The 18,066-nt window shown below is 40.9% G+C and overlaps 1 protein-coding gene across 8 annotated transcripts in view; it reads right to left on the reverse strand.

Moving 5' to 3' along the window:
• The window catches only part of REEP1 (receptor accessory protein 1), a 77,445-nt gene that overhangs the window by 31,131 nt on the left and 28,248 nt on the right, over positions 1-18,066 (reverse strand). For 7 of the 8 annotated variants that reach the window (XM_072126269.1, XM_072126271.1, XM_072126270.1 and 4 more), the window contains exons 2-5: positions 10,547-10,619; positions 6,437-6,513; positions 5,037-5,157; positions 4,192-4,305 (exon numbers count right to left, since the gene is read on the reverse strand). In XM_072126269.1, the coding sequence (XP_071982370.1) occupies positions 4,192-4,305; positions 5,037-5,157; positions 6,437-6,513; positions 10,547-10,619 (385 nt within the window). Of the gene's footprint in view, positions 1-4,191; positions 4,306-5,036; positions 5,158-6,436; positions 6,514-10,542; positions 10,620-18,066 lie in introns of those variants that run through there. The other variant, XM_072126267.1, reaches the window with a different exon arrangement.

Genomic DNA, 18,066 nt, shown 5'->3' on the forward strand with positions numbered 1-18,066 from the left:
CCATCTCTTGAAAGTCAAAACATGCCATTTAGAAATATAAAATACTGCTGGAATATTTTCAGAGCAGAAACCAAATCTTGGGACTCAGGAGCAGAGAGTTTATATCACTGTTTTGGCAGAGAGTTTATTCTGTACTGCCAAGGCCTGGCCCGATTATAAATGATGTTATTCTAAGGATCGCTGGCTGCGTCAAGGCGGCTCACATCACGTACAACATACATCGCTCTCAGCTAGAATCTGCACCCCCTGCCAGAGGGGTAACTTGACACGAAGTCCAGATACACAACCTGTAGCAGACCCCCCCCCCCCCCTCAATCATCATGATCTATGTACAGGACTACTGTCCTCCTATGAAGGGGTATTGGGTATGATTCAGCACCATGGCCCAAATGTAACATCTGTTACCCCTAACATCCCACTTACCCCTGTACATAACTAGAAGCATCCATTATATCAGCTCTGTATTCAGAAATGACATAGATTACTCTCCTGCTAAATATTTTATTCACATCAAATATTAATAGAGTTGTCTGCTTTTATGTCAAAAGAGAAATTGGAATCATTGAAGGATAAAATGTCCCGGAATTCTCTTATTTTTACAAAAAGCTCCTTTTTGAGATTATATTTTAAGATCCCTCTGACTTTAGGCATTGCTTCAGTTTTCTTCCCGCTATTAGCGCAGGAGCAGGATGGAGACCCTAGGGCAGTGATGGCGAACCTTTTGGAGACAGAGTGCCCAAGCTACAACCAAAATCTACTTGTATGTCGCAAAGTGCCAACATGACAATTTAAGCAGTAACTTATTGATCCCTGCTGTATGACAGGTTTTAATCATATTGGTGTCCTGAGTTCAGCAAAACTATAGAAAGATGGAGAAATTTGGATTGTAGCTTCCCTCCAGGGTCCCCTGAAGAGGAAGAATCAGGAGACCCAAAACAAGAGCTCAAATGACAATCTGTCTCTATCAAACCCTTCTTGCTCCTCCTGTAGTCCTGCAGCCAAGGATGTCACTTTAAAATAGCTCTGAGCATGCCGCGTCCTGGGCTCTATTGGACCACAGGAGAAAGCCTTGAGTCATATCTGGCAAACTCTGCGCTGGGGTGATGACCTGGGTGCCCACAGAAAGTGCTCTGAGTGCCACCTCTGGCACCCGTGCCATAGGTTCGCCACCACTGCCCTAGGGAGACCCTTCTCCGATCCCCACAGCATGCTGCTGAAGCACAAAGGAGGAGAGGCGGCACTGCAGCAGGCGATACAGCCACGGTGGTCACGTGATCCTTGGGTCTGTAGGGTTTAATTGGAACTGCTGGGTTTGATCAGACCCAGTCCAGCTCTAACCCAACATCTGCCCTGACAGGGGGTTGTTTCCGCCCGTAATTGGGGCTCTTACACACTCCAATTACATATTTGCTCCATTTTCTTGTGGGCCTGGATTTTCCGGCTTTCACTCAGCGCCCCAAATAACGTGTCTACTTTATTTTTTGGGTCGGTACGATCACGGGGATACACAAATTATATATTTTTAATAACATTTTTCTACATTTACAAAAATTTTGCTAGGTCCTGGCGCTAATAACTTTTTCATACTTCAATGTACGGAGCTGTGTGTGGTGTCATTTTTTGCGAGATGAGATGACGTTTTCAGCGCTACAATTTTGAGGACTGTACTGCCTTTTGATCAAAATTTAATGTTTTGCTAAATGGTAAAAAAAAGTGGCATTATCGAATTTCGGCACTATTTTCCATCACGGTTTCAAGTGCCTGGAGTCACCATTACTATTTTTTGATAAAACTGACATTTTGGGATGGCGCGATACCTAACATGTTTATGATTTTTTACTATTTATTTATATTTATGTCAGTTCTAGGAAAAGGGGGGTGATTTGAATGTTTATATTTCATGTTCATTTTTTCATACCATATTTTGCAGACCCCCTAGGGTACTTTAACCCTAGGTTGTCTGATTGATCCTACCATAAACTTCCATACTAGAGTATGGCACTATCTGAGGATTTTCCTCATCTTTTACAATGTGCAAATCACACATTGTAATAGATGGGTTAAAACGAGCAACCAACCTAACATGTAACGGGGAGCGGCAATCTAAGCTAACATGGCGGCTCCCACATGGCGCCGGCAGCTTTACCGGCGGTGATCGAAGGGTTAACACCCACGATTGGTGCTAGCACCAGGTGTTACCGGTGGGTGTCAGCCCGTGAGCCCTCTCCAATCACACGCTGCTATGAAGGGGTAAATTATGTTTAAGATAGAGATGAATAAGAGCTAAATTGTAAAACCACCAGGTTTTTGGAAGAAAGATGACATATTTTCCATCCTCTGGGCAGCCCCTTTAAGAGGATAAGCACCAGGTGCATACAATCTTGTATCTTGTATCATTTACTTCCCTTTAGTTACGCCGCACATTAATGCCTCATTAGCAATGTAATACATGTATAAGGAAAGGGTGTAAAGGTGAGAGCCGTATATTGCTCCCCTCAGGGTCCGCTTGCTCCATTCCACTTGAAGTTCATGTGAAGTTCAGCTACAACTTTCTATATGTTAGGACATATCCTGCCAGTAATGTATGTAATGACACTCAGGGGAACATATATCAGGGTTTATACACCAGAAGAAGGGCGAGGAGTGGTGTTAAGGGGGAAGCGGCCGGCATCATAGTGGGCCGGCCCAGGATGTTCCTGTCCCGTTCCTAGACACTGACTACAGCCTGCAAACATTCAGAGCCAGCCTACGGCATAATCCTATTCCTGGCTGGACCGGGCATAAAACTGCCCCAATAGTGCTGCTGCCCGCTGGATAAATCTACTCCTAAGTGTTTGTGACAGCAATGACTTTGTGTCCGCAGAGCAACGAGAAGCCCGACCATACACTAGGGGTGTAATGTTCACTGCAAGGACGCAGAGGTACCTAGGGCAAGTCAGGAGACTAAGCCCCAGAGCAGTGGTCCCCCATTTGGTGCACTATATATAGGATGTTTTATTAATGTGGTCAGTTGGGTTGTTAGGGGTATAAATTATTTAGGAGCACAGTGTGGTTATCCTGTATCCTGTGTTACATTATACTGTAAGTGACTGTGGTGTTTTTAGGTGCATAGTGTGGAGATTTGGCGCATGGAACAGGAGACATCTGGCGGTGGTAAATCATGGCAGGGAGAAATCATAATGAAGTCCTGTTCACTATGGAACAAATTGTAACCTGTTACCTACTAGATGCCACTGATGTCTGTGTCACTGACTCCTAGTGTTAGAGACAGAATCCGCATGTGTTGTGTCAGTCACAGGTTATTAGTGATTTGGTGGCGCTGTGTGGGGATGTTCTCAATTGTTAGTAATGTTGTCAGAATTTTCTGGTTGTAGATTCTTTTTATAGTTTTGCCTCCAATTTTGGTGAGCTGAATATGGCAGGGGATCAGACGTAGGCTGGGAGGGGGAGTCGTCATTTCAACTTTCACCACAGGCAGTAAAAAGGCCAAAATTGTGGAAAAGTTGATGGAGCTTCAGATTTGTGGCCGCCACCCTATGTGGACACTTTGGGCAGGATCTGTATGGGGAATTCGGGCTCGGTACTTATAGTGACATGATGGGGATGCAAAGTGCATATAAAATGTACCTGTATTATCCAAAAATCCAAGTACATATAAACATGCAGCTCTGTATTCTGAATATGACCTCTATATAGGCAGTCCCCGGTTATATACTGGATAGGTTTGTTCTTGAGTTGAATTTGTCTGCAAGTCGGAACAGGCATATTTTATCATTGTAGCTCCAGACAAATTTTTTTTTGCCCTAGTGACAATTGGATTTACAAAACTTTTTTTGTGATTGGACCACGGATTATGAAAAAAGTTTAATTACAGACACCTTACAGCTGATCATTGCAGCCTGGGACTATAGTAACATCCAGAGAGGTCACCAGAGGTCACAGTGGTCAGAGGGTTCCGTCTGTAACTAGGGGTCGTCTGTAAGTCGGAAGTCCATAAGTCGAGGGCCACCTGTTTAGGTAGCACTTTTAGCAATGAAAGAAGTGACTCTGCTGACCAGTCTGACCAGTCTGAATAGTACAATTACACAAATATATATATATATATGCCGTAGATCAGGAAAATGAAACAGTTATGAAAATAAAATTCTGCCAAATGAAGAGAACTTTTCCATTTCCAAATGCATCACTAACCTTGGCAGCGGCTGTGACTGCAGCTGTGGCAGCGACATTTAGACCTCTCTTTCCAAAGTGTACCAGGGCATCATAGCTACGATCTTTTGCTTGGATGAGACATTCATCGATTTCCTAAAGTGAAACAGAAAATGTATTTCCTATTTTCTCTGTTTTTTTATTAAGTAGATTAAATTGTAGCTTCCTATAAGAGGTTTATCCAGGCTAAAATATTACTGGATCAAAATCACGTTAAACAAGGGACATTACTCATAGATCCAGGCACTGTGACTATGGTAATCTTCTATGTGCTATCCATAGTCTTCTTCCTTCTAAAATCAACTTTTAAAATTACGCTAATGAGCCAGGAGGGCTCTGGGGGGTGTAACCCGAGCCACTCCAGGCTGTTACACAGTTTCCACCTACTCCTGTGCTCCCTGTTTCTCACACCGTGGGAGGGAGAAGTTCTCTGCACAGTGTAACAGCCTGTGAAGCTATAGCATGGAGCGGCTCTAATAACATCCCCCATGGCCCTTGTTGCACATTAGAATAATCTGAAAGTTGATTTTAGAAGGAAGGAGGCCATGGATAACAGTTATAAGACAATTACCACAGTCAGGGTGCCTGGATCTACGAGTAAGTGCCCCTTGTTTATCATTCTTGATGTTGATGGTAGATGTCTTTTAATCCACCACCCCCATGGATCCACTATTGTCACAGGATAAAACAGGGAGCAGACAGCACCGTTCTTTATGTAGTGGGTGAACAAGTCACTGCAGCTTAGCTCCCATTTAAATTAATCGGAGCTGATTTGCAATAACATTGTGTGACCACTACATTGAGAATGGAGCTGTTCCTTACTGTACCTTTTCTTTAGAGGATAGTGTTGGATGCACAAACTTCCTATACAGCAGACTGGATCCTTTTGTGTAAGGAGACAGCAGCCAGGCCACAAAAGCAATTTTCAGCTCGTAGTAAAATGGAAACCTAAGAAGTACAAAAAGAACATTCATTACCATCTACGGGAAATAACAAGTAATTAAAAATAAGCAGAAAAGCTACTGATGAGGCAATTGTTACATATCCTACATGTATTCCGTATTCCCCCTCCTGCTTAAAGGGGGTTTTCTCAAAGGGGATAGTTATCACACACATTAGCCCCCCAGGGGGTGTAACTGCAGGGGTAGAAAGTAGTATGTATTGGGTGTGTATATCCTGTATGTCTGTATATGGTACTGTATTTTTGTGTATGTATATACTGTATGTATGTTTATGCTGTATAAAATGCATATGCTGTATATATGGTTTGTATATATTGTATGTTTATGCTGTATGTGTGTATATGATGTTTATATGCTGTATGTATATAAGTTTATAAATGTGTGTATATATTATTGTATAATGGTGTGTGTTTCTAACACACATGTGTGAGTATACAAATATTTTTAAGGGGGACGCAGGGCCCCATTGAGAAGTCTGCTGTGGGGCCCTACCTCTCCTTGTTACACCTCTACCCTCCCTCATTCACTCCCTCCACACCTACATGGCATAGAGGTTGCATGAAACACACCAGAAGACCGATCAGAAGAGTGAAAGGGAACAGGTGAGAGGCTTTTGACTAGGGTCAGTAATTGAGAGTTCTCCTTATGGAGACTTTGTTAATTAAGGCCACCTTGAAGGCGTTTGGAGACTTATAGCCATTGGTGCTCTTCTAGGCTAAAAGAGGCGTGGTTTTCCTTAATCCATCCTCAAAAATGTATTTGCCTATTTTCCCAAAATGGAGCATCAATGGCTATAAGTCTCCAAACGTCTACAAGGCGGCTTCGATTAGCAAAGTCTCCCTAGTCAAAAGGCTCTCATTCGGCCAAACTAGTTTCCTATACTGTATTGAAGAGATGTACTGGGTTGGTTTTAATATTTCATCATGTAATTTGGCTTCTTAAAAGTCATGCTTGATGTCAAGGGAGCTGCTTTACAAGGTTGCTAATAGACATGAGGTTTTTTTAATCTCATCCTGGAAAACCTATTTGCACATCTCTTTCATTTAAAAAAAAAAAAAAATTTGCTCCTGTTCTGTGTGTTCCTCCACTCCTGGATTAGGTTCACTATAACGGATGCAAATAACTGATGAACTAGCAGAAATGTGAACTGGTCCTTAAAAAGAATCATGGACTAGTGGCCATTGTTGGTAGTGTAGTCTTTTTTTTTATTTTTATGGATTTGCATGCGACCAAAAATGAATTAATTTGTTTTGCTTTGTACTTACCAGCACAGAAATATGTCTGTAAATGTTTCTAGCGTCATGAAAAGTGCAAATATGATCCAGTACATCATCCATTTTACCTAGACAAAGCAGAAAGAGTTACTGCACCGTGTGCTCTATACAGTCACCTAGCACCACAACTGCTGTATAAAGATGTGCTTATCTACATTCTTCCAGTAAATCCATTGGCAGGTCTAATGGAAACCTCACCCATACACCTTCAATAATTGATGGCCAAATTCAGGACCTTGTTTTTAGAGAAAAAAAGGGTTTAGAAATTATGCTAATTATGCAAATGAGCCTGAAGAGCCTCTGCTCCATAGATGTCAATGGAGCCTGGAGCCCCTCAGACTCATTTGCATAATGTTTAAAACTTTTTTTTTAATAAAAACTAGAGCTTAAGAAGCTGAAACAAGAGCAGATCCTTTCAGAGGGGGCACACACCAGCAGGTAAGTGTGTTAGGTTTACAAACCTTCATCCTGGTGGTGGATTTCCTTTAAGTCGGGGACCGCCTGGTACATTGACAATGGTAAAGGGACCCACAAGTGGCACCAAATTCGTCTCTAACTCGTGATGACTTGTGCTACTACTTTGGGGTCACATGAGGACCCTCTGTGACTCTCTGGAGAGTCTGACCCTGCAAGTATCACATATACTGTACTTCTATATACAGTAGTTTAGGTTTTGGCTATCGGAGGGTATTTCCATGCCAGACAGTAATTCCCTGAGCTTGGATCTTACCCCAGCACCGGCCTGAGTATATGCAGGGTAGCTGGCGCTGTATATTATAATAACAGGAATATCATTATACCCCAAAGCGGGAACAGACGCTCCAATTATTGGTCACGGTACGTTTATTTAATTTTTCCTCCCTAAAGCAAATACTCTCCTTTGTACTTTGGTCTTCACATGGATTTTTCCATCTTCTCTGTGGTTTTGTGTTTGGCTATGTGGGTCATGCGCTGCCTGCGCTGCAGCTTTAGACGTGTTTAATGAAGAGTTTCCGAGCCAAGGGCAGAGTCACATCATCCGGCTGCACAGATGAAAGTGTAACTCCTGAAGTGGTGGATTATCAGTAACCCGCACACATCTCTGCCTTATCTCTCCGCACACATATAACTCCCGGCTGGATAGAGGAGAGGACACTTATCTTACATAATACCCAGCGCTGCAGCAATGTCAGGAACTGGTGCATGTACACTACATAAAGAGGGTAATAGATGCTACCAGGGCAGATCTGATGCTATACTCGTAGAGGTAACCCACATGGATCACATCTCAAATATTGGATCAGGACTGGGGTGTACAAAGCAGCTTTGGGTCATGAAAGGGGGAAACTGGACCAGGTCTTTCTGTCCTAATAAGATTGTATGGGATGGGTTGTGCTGGTATATAAAAGAAATACACCAAAACCTATCCTGGTAGATCCAGGCACAGTGCCTGTGGTTATCTTTTTATATTATCCATGGCCGCCTTCCTTCTAAAATCAACTTTTACAATTATGCTAATGAGCCACAAGGGTTCCAGGTGTGTTACCAGAGTGTCTCAGTGCTGTAGCTTCACGGGCCATTACACTGTGCAGGGGCACCCCCACCCCATCTGTGTGCTGCAAGTTCCTCTGCCTCCATGAGATTACATCAGGCAAAGGGATGGGGGAAGTAGAAATACAGCAAGGGGAGGGGAGACAGTGTAACAGCCTGTGAATACAGAGCAGAAAGGGGTGAAGTGCGCCTGCACAGTTAAATGCACGCAAAGGACTTCTTCATTCTAAAATTAACTTTTAAAATGGTGCTAATGAGTCAGAAGGAATCTACCTGAGCTCTGCCTGGGCTCTACCCGTGCTGTAGCTTCACAGGTTGCTACACTGTATCCCCTCCCTTTTGCTCCCACAGCAAGCCCCCCCTCCCTCTTCCTGCTATAATGTCACTGCAGCAGCAGAAGTGGGAAATGGAAGTGCCCCTGCACAGTGTAACAGCCAGTGAAGCTACATCACGGAGGGGCACTGGTAATGCCCCCCAGATTCCTTTGGTTAATTAGCATAATTTTTAAAGTTGATAGTAGATAGTAGGATACCAAAGTCATATAAGTTTTAATATGTTTTAATAGATTTTTAAAAATGAAAACCTTTAGTATAAAAAAATGTCTTCAATGTGCCATCTTCTGGCGCTAATAACTTTTTCATATAGCACACAGATACGTGAATGGTCTAATTACAGGATGAGATGATGTTTTCATTGCTACTATTTTGGGGACTGTACGACCTTTTGATCGCTTTTTATTAAAGTGGGTTCTAAATTTGGGTACTATTTTCTGTTCCGGGATTCATATATGGCAGCTTTGCTAGTGATAATAATAATTCTTTATTTATATAGCGCACACAGATTACGCAGCGCTGCACAAAACATGTCAAAGTGGTCCCTGTTCCCATGGGGCTCACAATCTAAACAACCTACCAGTATGCTTTGGAGTGTGGGAGGAAACCGGAGGACCCAGAGGAAACCCACGCAAACACTGTAAACATCTGCCTCCAGCAGACGCATAGAGATCAGGCTATAGACCGATCACCACTCCCAGATGACCTCATAAGGGGGTGTGATCAAATCCATTATGGCGGTGCGCATTTAAATGCCTCCGTATTCAGTGCCAGCATGGACTGCGGGTGTTACCGGTGGGTGTTTGCTGCAATATGTAGCAAACACCCACCTGGTACGAACAGGGCTAATGAGCCCTCTCTATCTTCCTGCTTTTTATATATGCAGATTTTTATTGATAAAATGTATCAATTAACAAATTTTGGTGTTACAAGATGATTATAAACAGATACAAAAGTGTGTAATATCCCACACAAGACAGAAAAAAAATACAACCCATACAAACTAGTACTGCTAGCTAGTGAGTACACAAGACATCGCCTTTGGGCTTCTCAGGCCCCTGTATGAGACGTAACAATACCTCAGCTATATTCAGGGTTTTGCTTTAGGGCTCATCCACAAAGTGGTGACTCATGTCTGTGTGTAGTCCGAGGCTGTACACACTATAATCATAGACACAATGGGGGTTATTTGTTATCATTGCTTTTCCTTGGCTTCTTTGCCTTCAAAAAGTCTCAAAAAAGCCGCATTGAGGTTTTTGGGAACTTTTCACTGCTAAACAGTCTCATAGGACTATATCCAACTCTGGCGTAAACATACAACTAATGGTAGTACAACGCCAGATTCATGCAAAAAGTCCCATTGTTACTCCTTTCTCCTGCCGGTTTATGTGCTGGGACTTTTTTTTGCATTTTGAGACTTTTTTTGGGACTTTTTAAAAAAAAAAAAAAATCCCACACAGCAAATTAACAATAATTAAAGGGTCAAAGCCACTTCAATAAACCTCATGGGCAGCGGAGCTCCAAAAACGGACATAGAAGTGTTCTAAGGATCCTGCCTAATGTGAAATAACCCCCATTGCCTTCCCCAACTCCAAATCTTCGCATACTTTAAAGGATTACTAGAATTCCCTCACTTATGCGAAATCTCACCTGTTTACCTATAAAAAAAAAAGTCTTGTGAAAATGAGCAGAGTAGAGTCATATTTTGCCTGTGAGGAGTCAAGTTTAGAGACTGCAGGTGGAGCATCACTTCAAATGCCTCTATATTCAGTTCTATAGCACATAGATACATGGTGCTGGTGTTCTATTAAGATCAGATCATACCCGGTTGTCCTTGTGGTTCTGTAAGCTATAGAACTGGAGATACAGGCAGTAAAAGACATATTTGGAAATATTAAGTCCAATTCGCGTCTTTGTAACTGCCTGTATCTCCGATTCTGTAGACCGCAGAACCACAAACCTGATGAGATCAGAAAGTTGAGATTCTTATCTTTAATATAACATCATGTTTGTAACTGCTATAGAACTGACAAAAGGGAAGTCGGAAGTGAAGCTCCACCTGCAGCCTCTAAACTTGACTCATAAAATATGACTCTTCTCTGGTCATTCTCACATGACTTTGGAGGTGATTTTTAAAGATTTTTAAAAGAGGCTGTTTGATAATGTAAAATAAGGTACCAAATGATGATCTTCCACAGATTCATAATACGTATTACAAGGTTCCAGTCACAATACTTACATACTCCTTAATGTCCTTAGATTTCACAGCTTTGTAGGAGTAATACGCAGGGTACAGAGTGCCAAATATTAGCCTGAAAGATACAAATAATTACTACATTATTTTTTCTTGTACATAGGGGCAGTATTATAGTAGTTATATTCTTGCACATAGGGGGCAGTATTATAGTAGTTATATTCTTGTACATAGGGGGCAGTATTATAGTAGTTATATTCTTGTACATAGGGGGCAGTATTATAGTAGTTATATTCCTGTACATAGGGGGCAGTATTATAGTAGTTATATTCCTGTACATAGGCGGCAGTATTATAGTAGTTATATTCCTGTACATAGGCGGCGGTATTATAGTAGTTATATTCTTGTACATAGGCGGCAGTATTATAATAGTTATATTCCTGTACATAGGGGGCAGTATTATAGTAGTTATATTCTTGTACATAGGGGGCAGTATTATAGTAGTTATATTCCTGTACATAGGCGGCAGTATTATAGTAGTTATATTCTTGTACATAGGGGGCAGTATTATAGTAGTTATATTCCTGTACATAGGCGGCAGTATTATAGTAGTTATATTCTTGTACATAGGGGCAGTATTATAGTAGTTATATTCCTGTACATAGGGGGCAGTATTATAGTAGTTATATTCATGTACATAGGGAGCAGTATTATAGTAGTTATATTCTTGTACATAGGGGGCAGTATTATAGTAGTTATATTCCTGTACATAGGGGGCAGTATTATAGTAGTTATATTCTTGTACATAGGGGGCAGTATTATAGTAGTTATATTCTTGTACATAGGGGGCAGTATTATAGTAGTTATATTCTTGTACATAGGGGCCAGTATTATAGTAGTTATATTCTTGTACATAGGGGGCAGTATTATAGTAGTTATATTCCTGTACATAGGGGGCAGTATTATAGTAGTTATATTACTGTACATAGGCGGCAGTATTATAGTAGTTATATTCCTGTACATAGGGGCAGTATTATAGTAGTTATATTCTTGTACATAGGAGAAGTATTATAGTAGTTATATTCTTGTACATAGGGGGCAGTATTATAGTAGTTATATTCTTGTACATAGGGGGCAGTATTATAGTAGTTATATTCCTGTACATAGGGAGCAGTATTGTAGTAGTTATATTCTTGTACATAGGGGGCAGTATTATAGTAGTTATATTCTTGTACATAGGGGGCAGTATTATAGTATTTATATTCTTGTACATAGGGGGCAGTATTATAGTATTTATATTCTTGTACATAGGGGGCAGTATTATAGTAGTTATATTCTTGTACATAGGGGGCAGTATTATAGTAGTTATATTCTTGTACATAGGGGGCAGTATTATAGTAGTTATATTACTGTACATAGGCGGCAGTATTATAGTAGTTATATTCCTGTACATAGGGGGCAGTATTATAGTAGTTATATTCCTGTACATAGGCGGCAGTATTATAGTAGTTATATTCTTGTACATAGGGGACAGTATTATAGTAGTTATATTCCTGTACATAGGGGGCAGTATTATAGTAGTTATATTACTGTACATAGGTGGCAGTATTATAGTAGTTATATTCTTGTACATAGGGGGCAGTATTATAGTAGTTATATTCTTGTACATAGGGGACAGTATTATAGTAGTTATATTCCTGTACATAGGGGGCAGTATTATAGTAGTTATATTCTTGTACATAGGTGGCAGTATTATAGTAGTTATATTCCTGTACATAGGGGGGCAGTATTATAGTATTTATATTCTTGTACATAGGGGGCAGTATTATAGTAGTTATATTCTTGTACATAGGGGGCAGTATTATAGTAGTTATATACTTGTACATAGGGGGCAGTATTATAGTAGTTATATTCCTGTACATAGGGGACAGTATTATAGTAGTTATATTCCTGTACATAGGGGCAGTATTATAGTAGTTATATTCTTGTACATAGGAGAAGTATTATAGTAGTTATATTCTTGTACATAGGGGCAGTATTATAGTAGTTATATTCTTGTACATAGGGGGCAGTATTATAGTAGTTATATTCTTGTACATAGGGGACAGTATTATAGTAGTTATATTCTTGTACATAGGGGACAGTATTATAGTAATTATATTCTTGTACATAGGGGGCAGTATTATAGTAGTTATATTACTGTACATAGGCGGCAGTATTATAGTAGTTATATTCCTGTACATAGGGGCAGTATTATAGTAGTTATATTCCTGTACATAGGGGCAGTATTATAGTAGTTATATTCCTGTACATAGGGGCAGTATTATAGTAGTTATATTCCTGTACATAGGGGGCAGTATTATAGTAGTTATATTCTTGTACATAGGGGGCAGTATTATAGTAGTTATATTCTTGTACATAGGGGGCAGTATTATAGTCGTTATATTCCTGTACTAAGGGGGCAGTATTATAGTAGTTATATTCTTGTACATAGGGGGCAGTATTATAGTAGTTATATTCTTGTACATAGAGGGCAGTATTATAGTAGTTATATTCCTGTACATAGGGGGTAGTATTATAGTAGTTATATTCTTGTACATAGGGGGCAGTATTATAGTAGTTATATTACTGTACATAGGCGGCAGTATTATAGTAGTTATATTCTTGTACATAGGGGGCAGTATTATAGTAGTTATATTGTCGTCCATGGTGATCCGGAAATACATAACATTCATAATCAGTTTTTCCCCACATTCACAATGAAATGATAAGTGCCAGGACATCAGTGTAATATCTCTGGTTTTTCCATTTCCTGCCTTTCCTTTGCCTTATGGATCTGACAGTATCTGCCAAGGAGGAAGAGGTTGTAAATCACAAGAACAAAGAGACTCCCAGAGACAACGTGATAAGTAAATGCAGACAGATATAACAAAGGGATGACTGAATAAGCAGAACTGCATTGCTATATTTATATTCACCTTCAGAGTGTTGGCAATGGATGTATATTTCATGTGTCTTGTGTCTTGCATATTTTAGCAATAGAAAGGGAACAGCACAATTTTGAGAGATGATTTTCATATGTTTCCATAAGGTTAAAACAAATCAATTTCCCTGTGTTTCACATGTTAAGGAGTTAAGGGTCGGCTCCAGGTATCAGTAGGCCCCTGGGCAATCAACTCACATAGCGACATTAAAAATTCAGAAACTAAAACAGTCTGCTGTTCCCTAAAATATTCCCTAGTTTATCATCCCAAACAGCCCCCCTCATGGTTATTGTATATAAAGCCCCCTATGGATTTATTAGATACAGCCCCCTCATGGTTATTGTTTATAAAGCCCCCTATGGATTTATTAGATACAGCCCCCTCATGGTTATTGTATATAAAGCCCACTATGGATTTATTAGATACAGCCCCCTCATGGTTATTGTTTATAAAGCCCCCTATGAATTTATTAGATACAGCCCCCTCATGGTTATTGTTTATAAAGCCCCCTATGGATTTATTAGATACAGCCTCCTCATGGTTATTGTTTATAAAGCCCCCTATGGATTTATTAGATACAGCCCCCTCATGGTTACTGTTTATAAAGCCCCCTATGGATTTATTAGATACAGCCCCCTCATGGTTATTGTTTATAAAGCCCCCTATGAATTTATTAGATACAGCCCCCTCATGGTTATTGTTTATAAAGCCCCCTATGGATTTATTAGATACAGCCCCCTCATGGTTATTGTTTATAAAGCCCCCTATGGATTTTTTAGATACAGCCCCCTCATGGTTATTGTTTATAAAGCCCCCCTTATGGTTATTTTATATGAGACCCCCTCACACCATATGAATTCATTAGAAACAGACCCTCTCCCCCATGGATCCCTTATGTACAGCCTCATGTGAGCCTCCCCCCCCCCCAGCAGCTCTGGGCCCCAGCACTTGCCCAGTGCTAGCACCGACCCTGGTGGAGATGAAAAACGAAATAGAAAGTCTATTGGGAAACTGTATAAAATTTCATTGTATGAATAAGATAAACATTTTGGTTTCTTTATTAGAGTAACCAACTTTTATCAGGGTTGTCTGGGATTACAGAGGGTTTTCTCAGGACAGACATTGGTGGCCTATCACTAAAAAGGAGGGTAGCTAAATGCTTGAGCACAAGGATAGCATTGTATCATTTAGTTTCCTAAAAGTTCTGCCAAGATTCCATGGTCAACCATTGACTATAATAATTAGGGTATGGACTCGTAAGACCCAGCAGAAGAAGAGGCAGATCTTTCTTTGCACCTTTGCAAATTAGTTCTATTGGGGGTAATATCTGTGGAGACTCACAATTACACCATATTCTGGGGATACACCGCCCAATATTGGGGCAGACGTGATAGGAACATCTGCTGAACTGTGTTATATCATATGGACCTCATAATGGCCTCCACAGACTTCTGAGTGCCTTAAAGGGGAGCCTGTTCACCCCATTAAACTACCAACCCCCCCTCTGGTAGGGTATAAAATGTCCTTTATAGAATTAGTTTTTTTTATGTGAAATCTCACTCACCCTATAAAAATAGAACAGAGGTGAGTCAAGTTTTGAGGCTGCAAGGGCATAGCCAATTTAGATGGACCTATCTTTGGATCTCTAGTACCTACTTATGGTGCTGGTGTCATATTAAAGAAAAAAAAATCTCATTTTTAAGATAACATCAGTGAGTTATGTGGGCTACAAAACCAGAGATACAGACAGTTAAGAAAAGGTGGGAATTGGGTTTTTATCTATAGCTTGCATGTCTGAATATTTCTGCATGTATATCTGGTGATGAAAGAACTACAAGCTTGAAGCAGTTTGAAAGATGAGATATTTTACATTTTACATGATACCGTAAGAGACTAAACTTGATTCATCTGGGGCAAATATGACTCTTTTCTGTTCATTTTCACATGACTTTAGAGGAGATTTTTTTTTAATAGGTGAGATTTCACATAAAATAGGAGATTATAGGAAGGACATTTTATACACTCCCTAGGGGTCTAGTAGTGTAATGGGGTCAAATGTGGTGACAGGTTCCCTTTAAATTTAGCAATGGAAGCAAGTGGCATGCCGCTAAGCAAGTCATATTACAGTAATGCGTGTGCCAAGAATGTGGACCCCCTTACACCATGAGCATGTACTGTGATCACATAGTTATCCCCCACTCCCTGTCACACCCAGCTTCTTCTCTGCAGATAGTAGAAGTTTTATTCTGACCCAAACAGCACACACTTATCCTAACTCTGTCCAATGCTGTACACACCAAACACACTGTAATATATGGTCCGCCTGAGGGTGTAACAAATGTATAGTACAGGCCTCATACATCGTATAATCCATAGTGTACAGTAAAGGGCTGCCACCTAGTTGGGGGTCTCCTATAGACAGGGGCGGATGAAGACAGCCAAGGGCCCTGGGCTGAATGACAATTGTGGTCCATTATAAGTCTAATTAATGGCATTTACTTCCTTCACATGTTATTAAAATCAAGCTTGTTGGGAAAGCAGGGGGGGTCTTTTCTGTCCACTTTTTGTTCTGCAGTTTGAGGACCTTTGAAGGCCCTTCAAAGGTCCAGGAACAACCCTTGTATATAAATATATGTGTTGAGAGAGGATTTCATGAGGTCCTTTTCTTTATTATCCCTATAGGGAAGTATCAAACTTGTTGATTGGTTCAGGTGGTCATGGGCCCCCTAGAAGCCTTGGGCCCCAGGTGGCTGCCCAAATCACCTGTATTATAATCCACTACTGCCGATAGATACAGGTAATTTTGATTTGGTAACCCTAGAAGTGTATCACCTGGATTCAAGGCTTACATGGCAGAGATCTCTATATAGCGACACATCCTCCACAAATAAGTGATGGGAGTGATGGCTCTATCAGCTTCACAGCCCCCGCAGCTCATATGAGGCGGCTTCCTGGCACAACACAAAGCCTCTCGCTTGGAAACGTTGCATTAATGTAGGTTTCCCGGCACAAAGATGTTCATCATCTAAACACTGCTGTACTCTGAATCATCACCATGTGCTGACTGTGATATATGACGCTGCATACAGCACTGGGATTATTCACATCACAGTCACCTGATTAATAAGAACTTTACTGATCTCTGCCAAACCCAGAGCGGGCAATACTGGATATCCGGAAATAGTGTTATAGGTCATATGTCCCTAGCAATAGGTAATTATGGGAGATATAGAATCTACATGTACCCAGAGGCGGATTGAGACTGCCATGGGTCCTGGGCTGTATGAATACAGGCAGTCCCTGGGTTACATACAAGATAGGGTCCGGAGGTTTGTTCTTAAGTTGAATTTGTATGCAAGTCGAAACTGTATATTTTATAATTGAAGTTCTAGAAAAAAAATTTTATTTGCCCCAGTGACAATTGGAGTTCCAAAGTTTTTTGCTGTAATGGGACCAAGGATTATCAATAAATCCTCATTACAGACACCTTACAGCTGATCATCGCAGTCTGGGACTATAGTAACATCCAGAGGCTTCACCAGAGGTCACAGTGGGCAGAGGGTTCCGTCTGTAACCATCTGTAAGTCAGGTGTCCTTAAGTAGGGGACCGCCTGTATTATATCCCTACAAGTCTGGAATCACTCCTTTGGAGGACCTTCACAGGTCCTGAAATGGCTCTTGTCTGAGGATAGATGTATGAGGATAAATTTGGTGGGTGGTCTGAGTGGCCAAGCGGCCCCCTAGATGGCTTGGGTTCTAGGCTACTGCCCAAACCACCTATATTATAATCCACTGCTGCATGTACCTTTGTTTTGGCTTCACGATCCTGACTTTTTTTTCTGCTTTTCGCATGGTCAGATGTATATAAGGAGTTATGCTCTTATAATTGGGCACATTTACTTAACTGGTCCTGTCGCGATCCCCGATCCGGACTGTCCAACGAGGATGAACTCCGGTGCGATTCACCAAGATCGTGGGCCTGATATCCTGCATGTGTCGCTTCCCCGCACAGGTCCGCCGGAGTTCACCTTCTCAGTCCTAATCAGTCGGGTTGTGCCGATTTGTGTCGCATGAAAGTTGGTGCGATTGGGCCAAAATCCGATCACGTGCACCAAAAACCCCCGTTAAATGCGCCGCAAATCAGAAATAGTCGGGAAACCCGACGGAAATGCGTTGTGCGGACCCTTAGTAAATGTGCCCCAATATGTCTAAATTAAGTTCTTTAGTCCCAGCTTTCCATTGCTATGGCAATAGCAGGTGATGATTTTTGAATTGTTTGTCATTTTCGACAAAAAGTCGCAATCTTAATATCTGGAATCAGGTGTTATCTCAGGGAAACGCTGCAGTAAACTAGACAATGGAGGATGTCCTAGGCACATAAAAAGTTGCAAAAGTCCACATGCGCCACAAAAAGTGGCAAAAAAAAAAAAATAATAGGCCAAGCCAAAACAAACCTACATGACCCATGTATCTGCATGTTATTGTCAGAATCTGATAATGATTGGGTGGAATAGATAGACTGAATAGTTGTCAGCGTGTAAAAAAATATATATCCGGCCATTGATGCTGTAAAAAATCCCA

The sequence above is a fragment of the Engystomops pustulosus genome, chromosome 1 (genome assembly GCF_040894005.1).
Source record: "Engystomops pustulosus chromosome 1, aEngPut4.maternal, whole genome shotgun sequence".
Classification (NCBI taxonomy): Eukaryota; Metazoa; Chordata; class Amphibia; order Anura; family Leptodactylidae; genus Engystomops; species Engystomops pustulosus.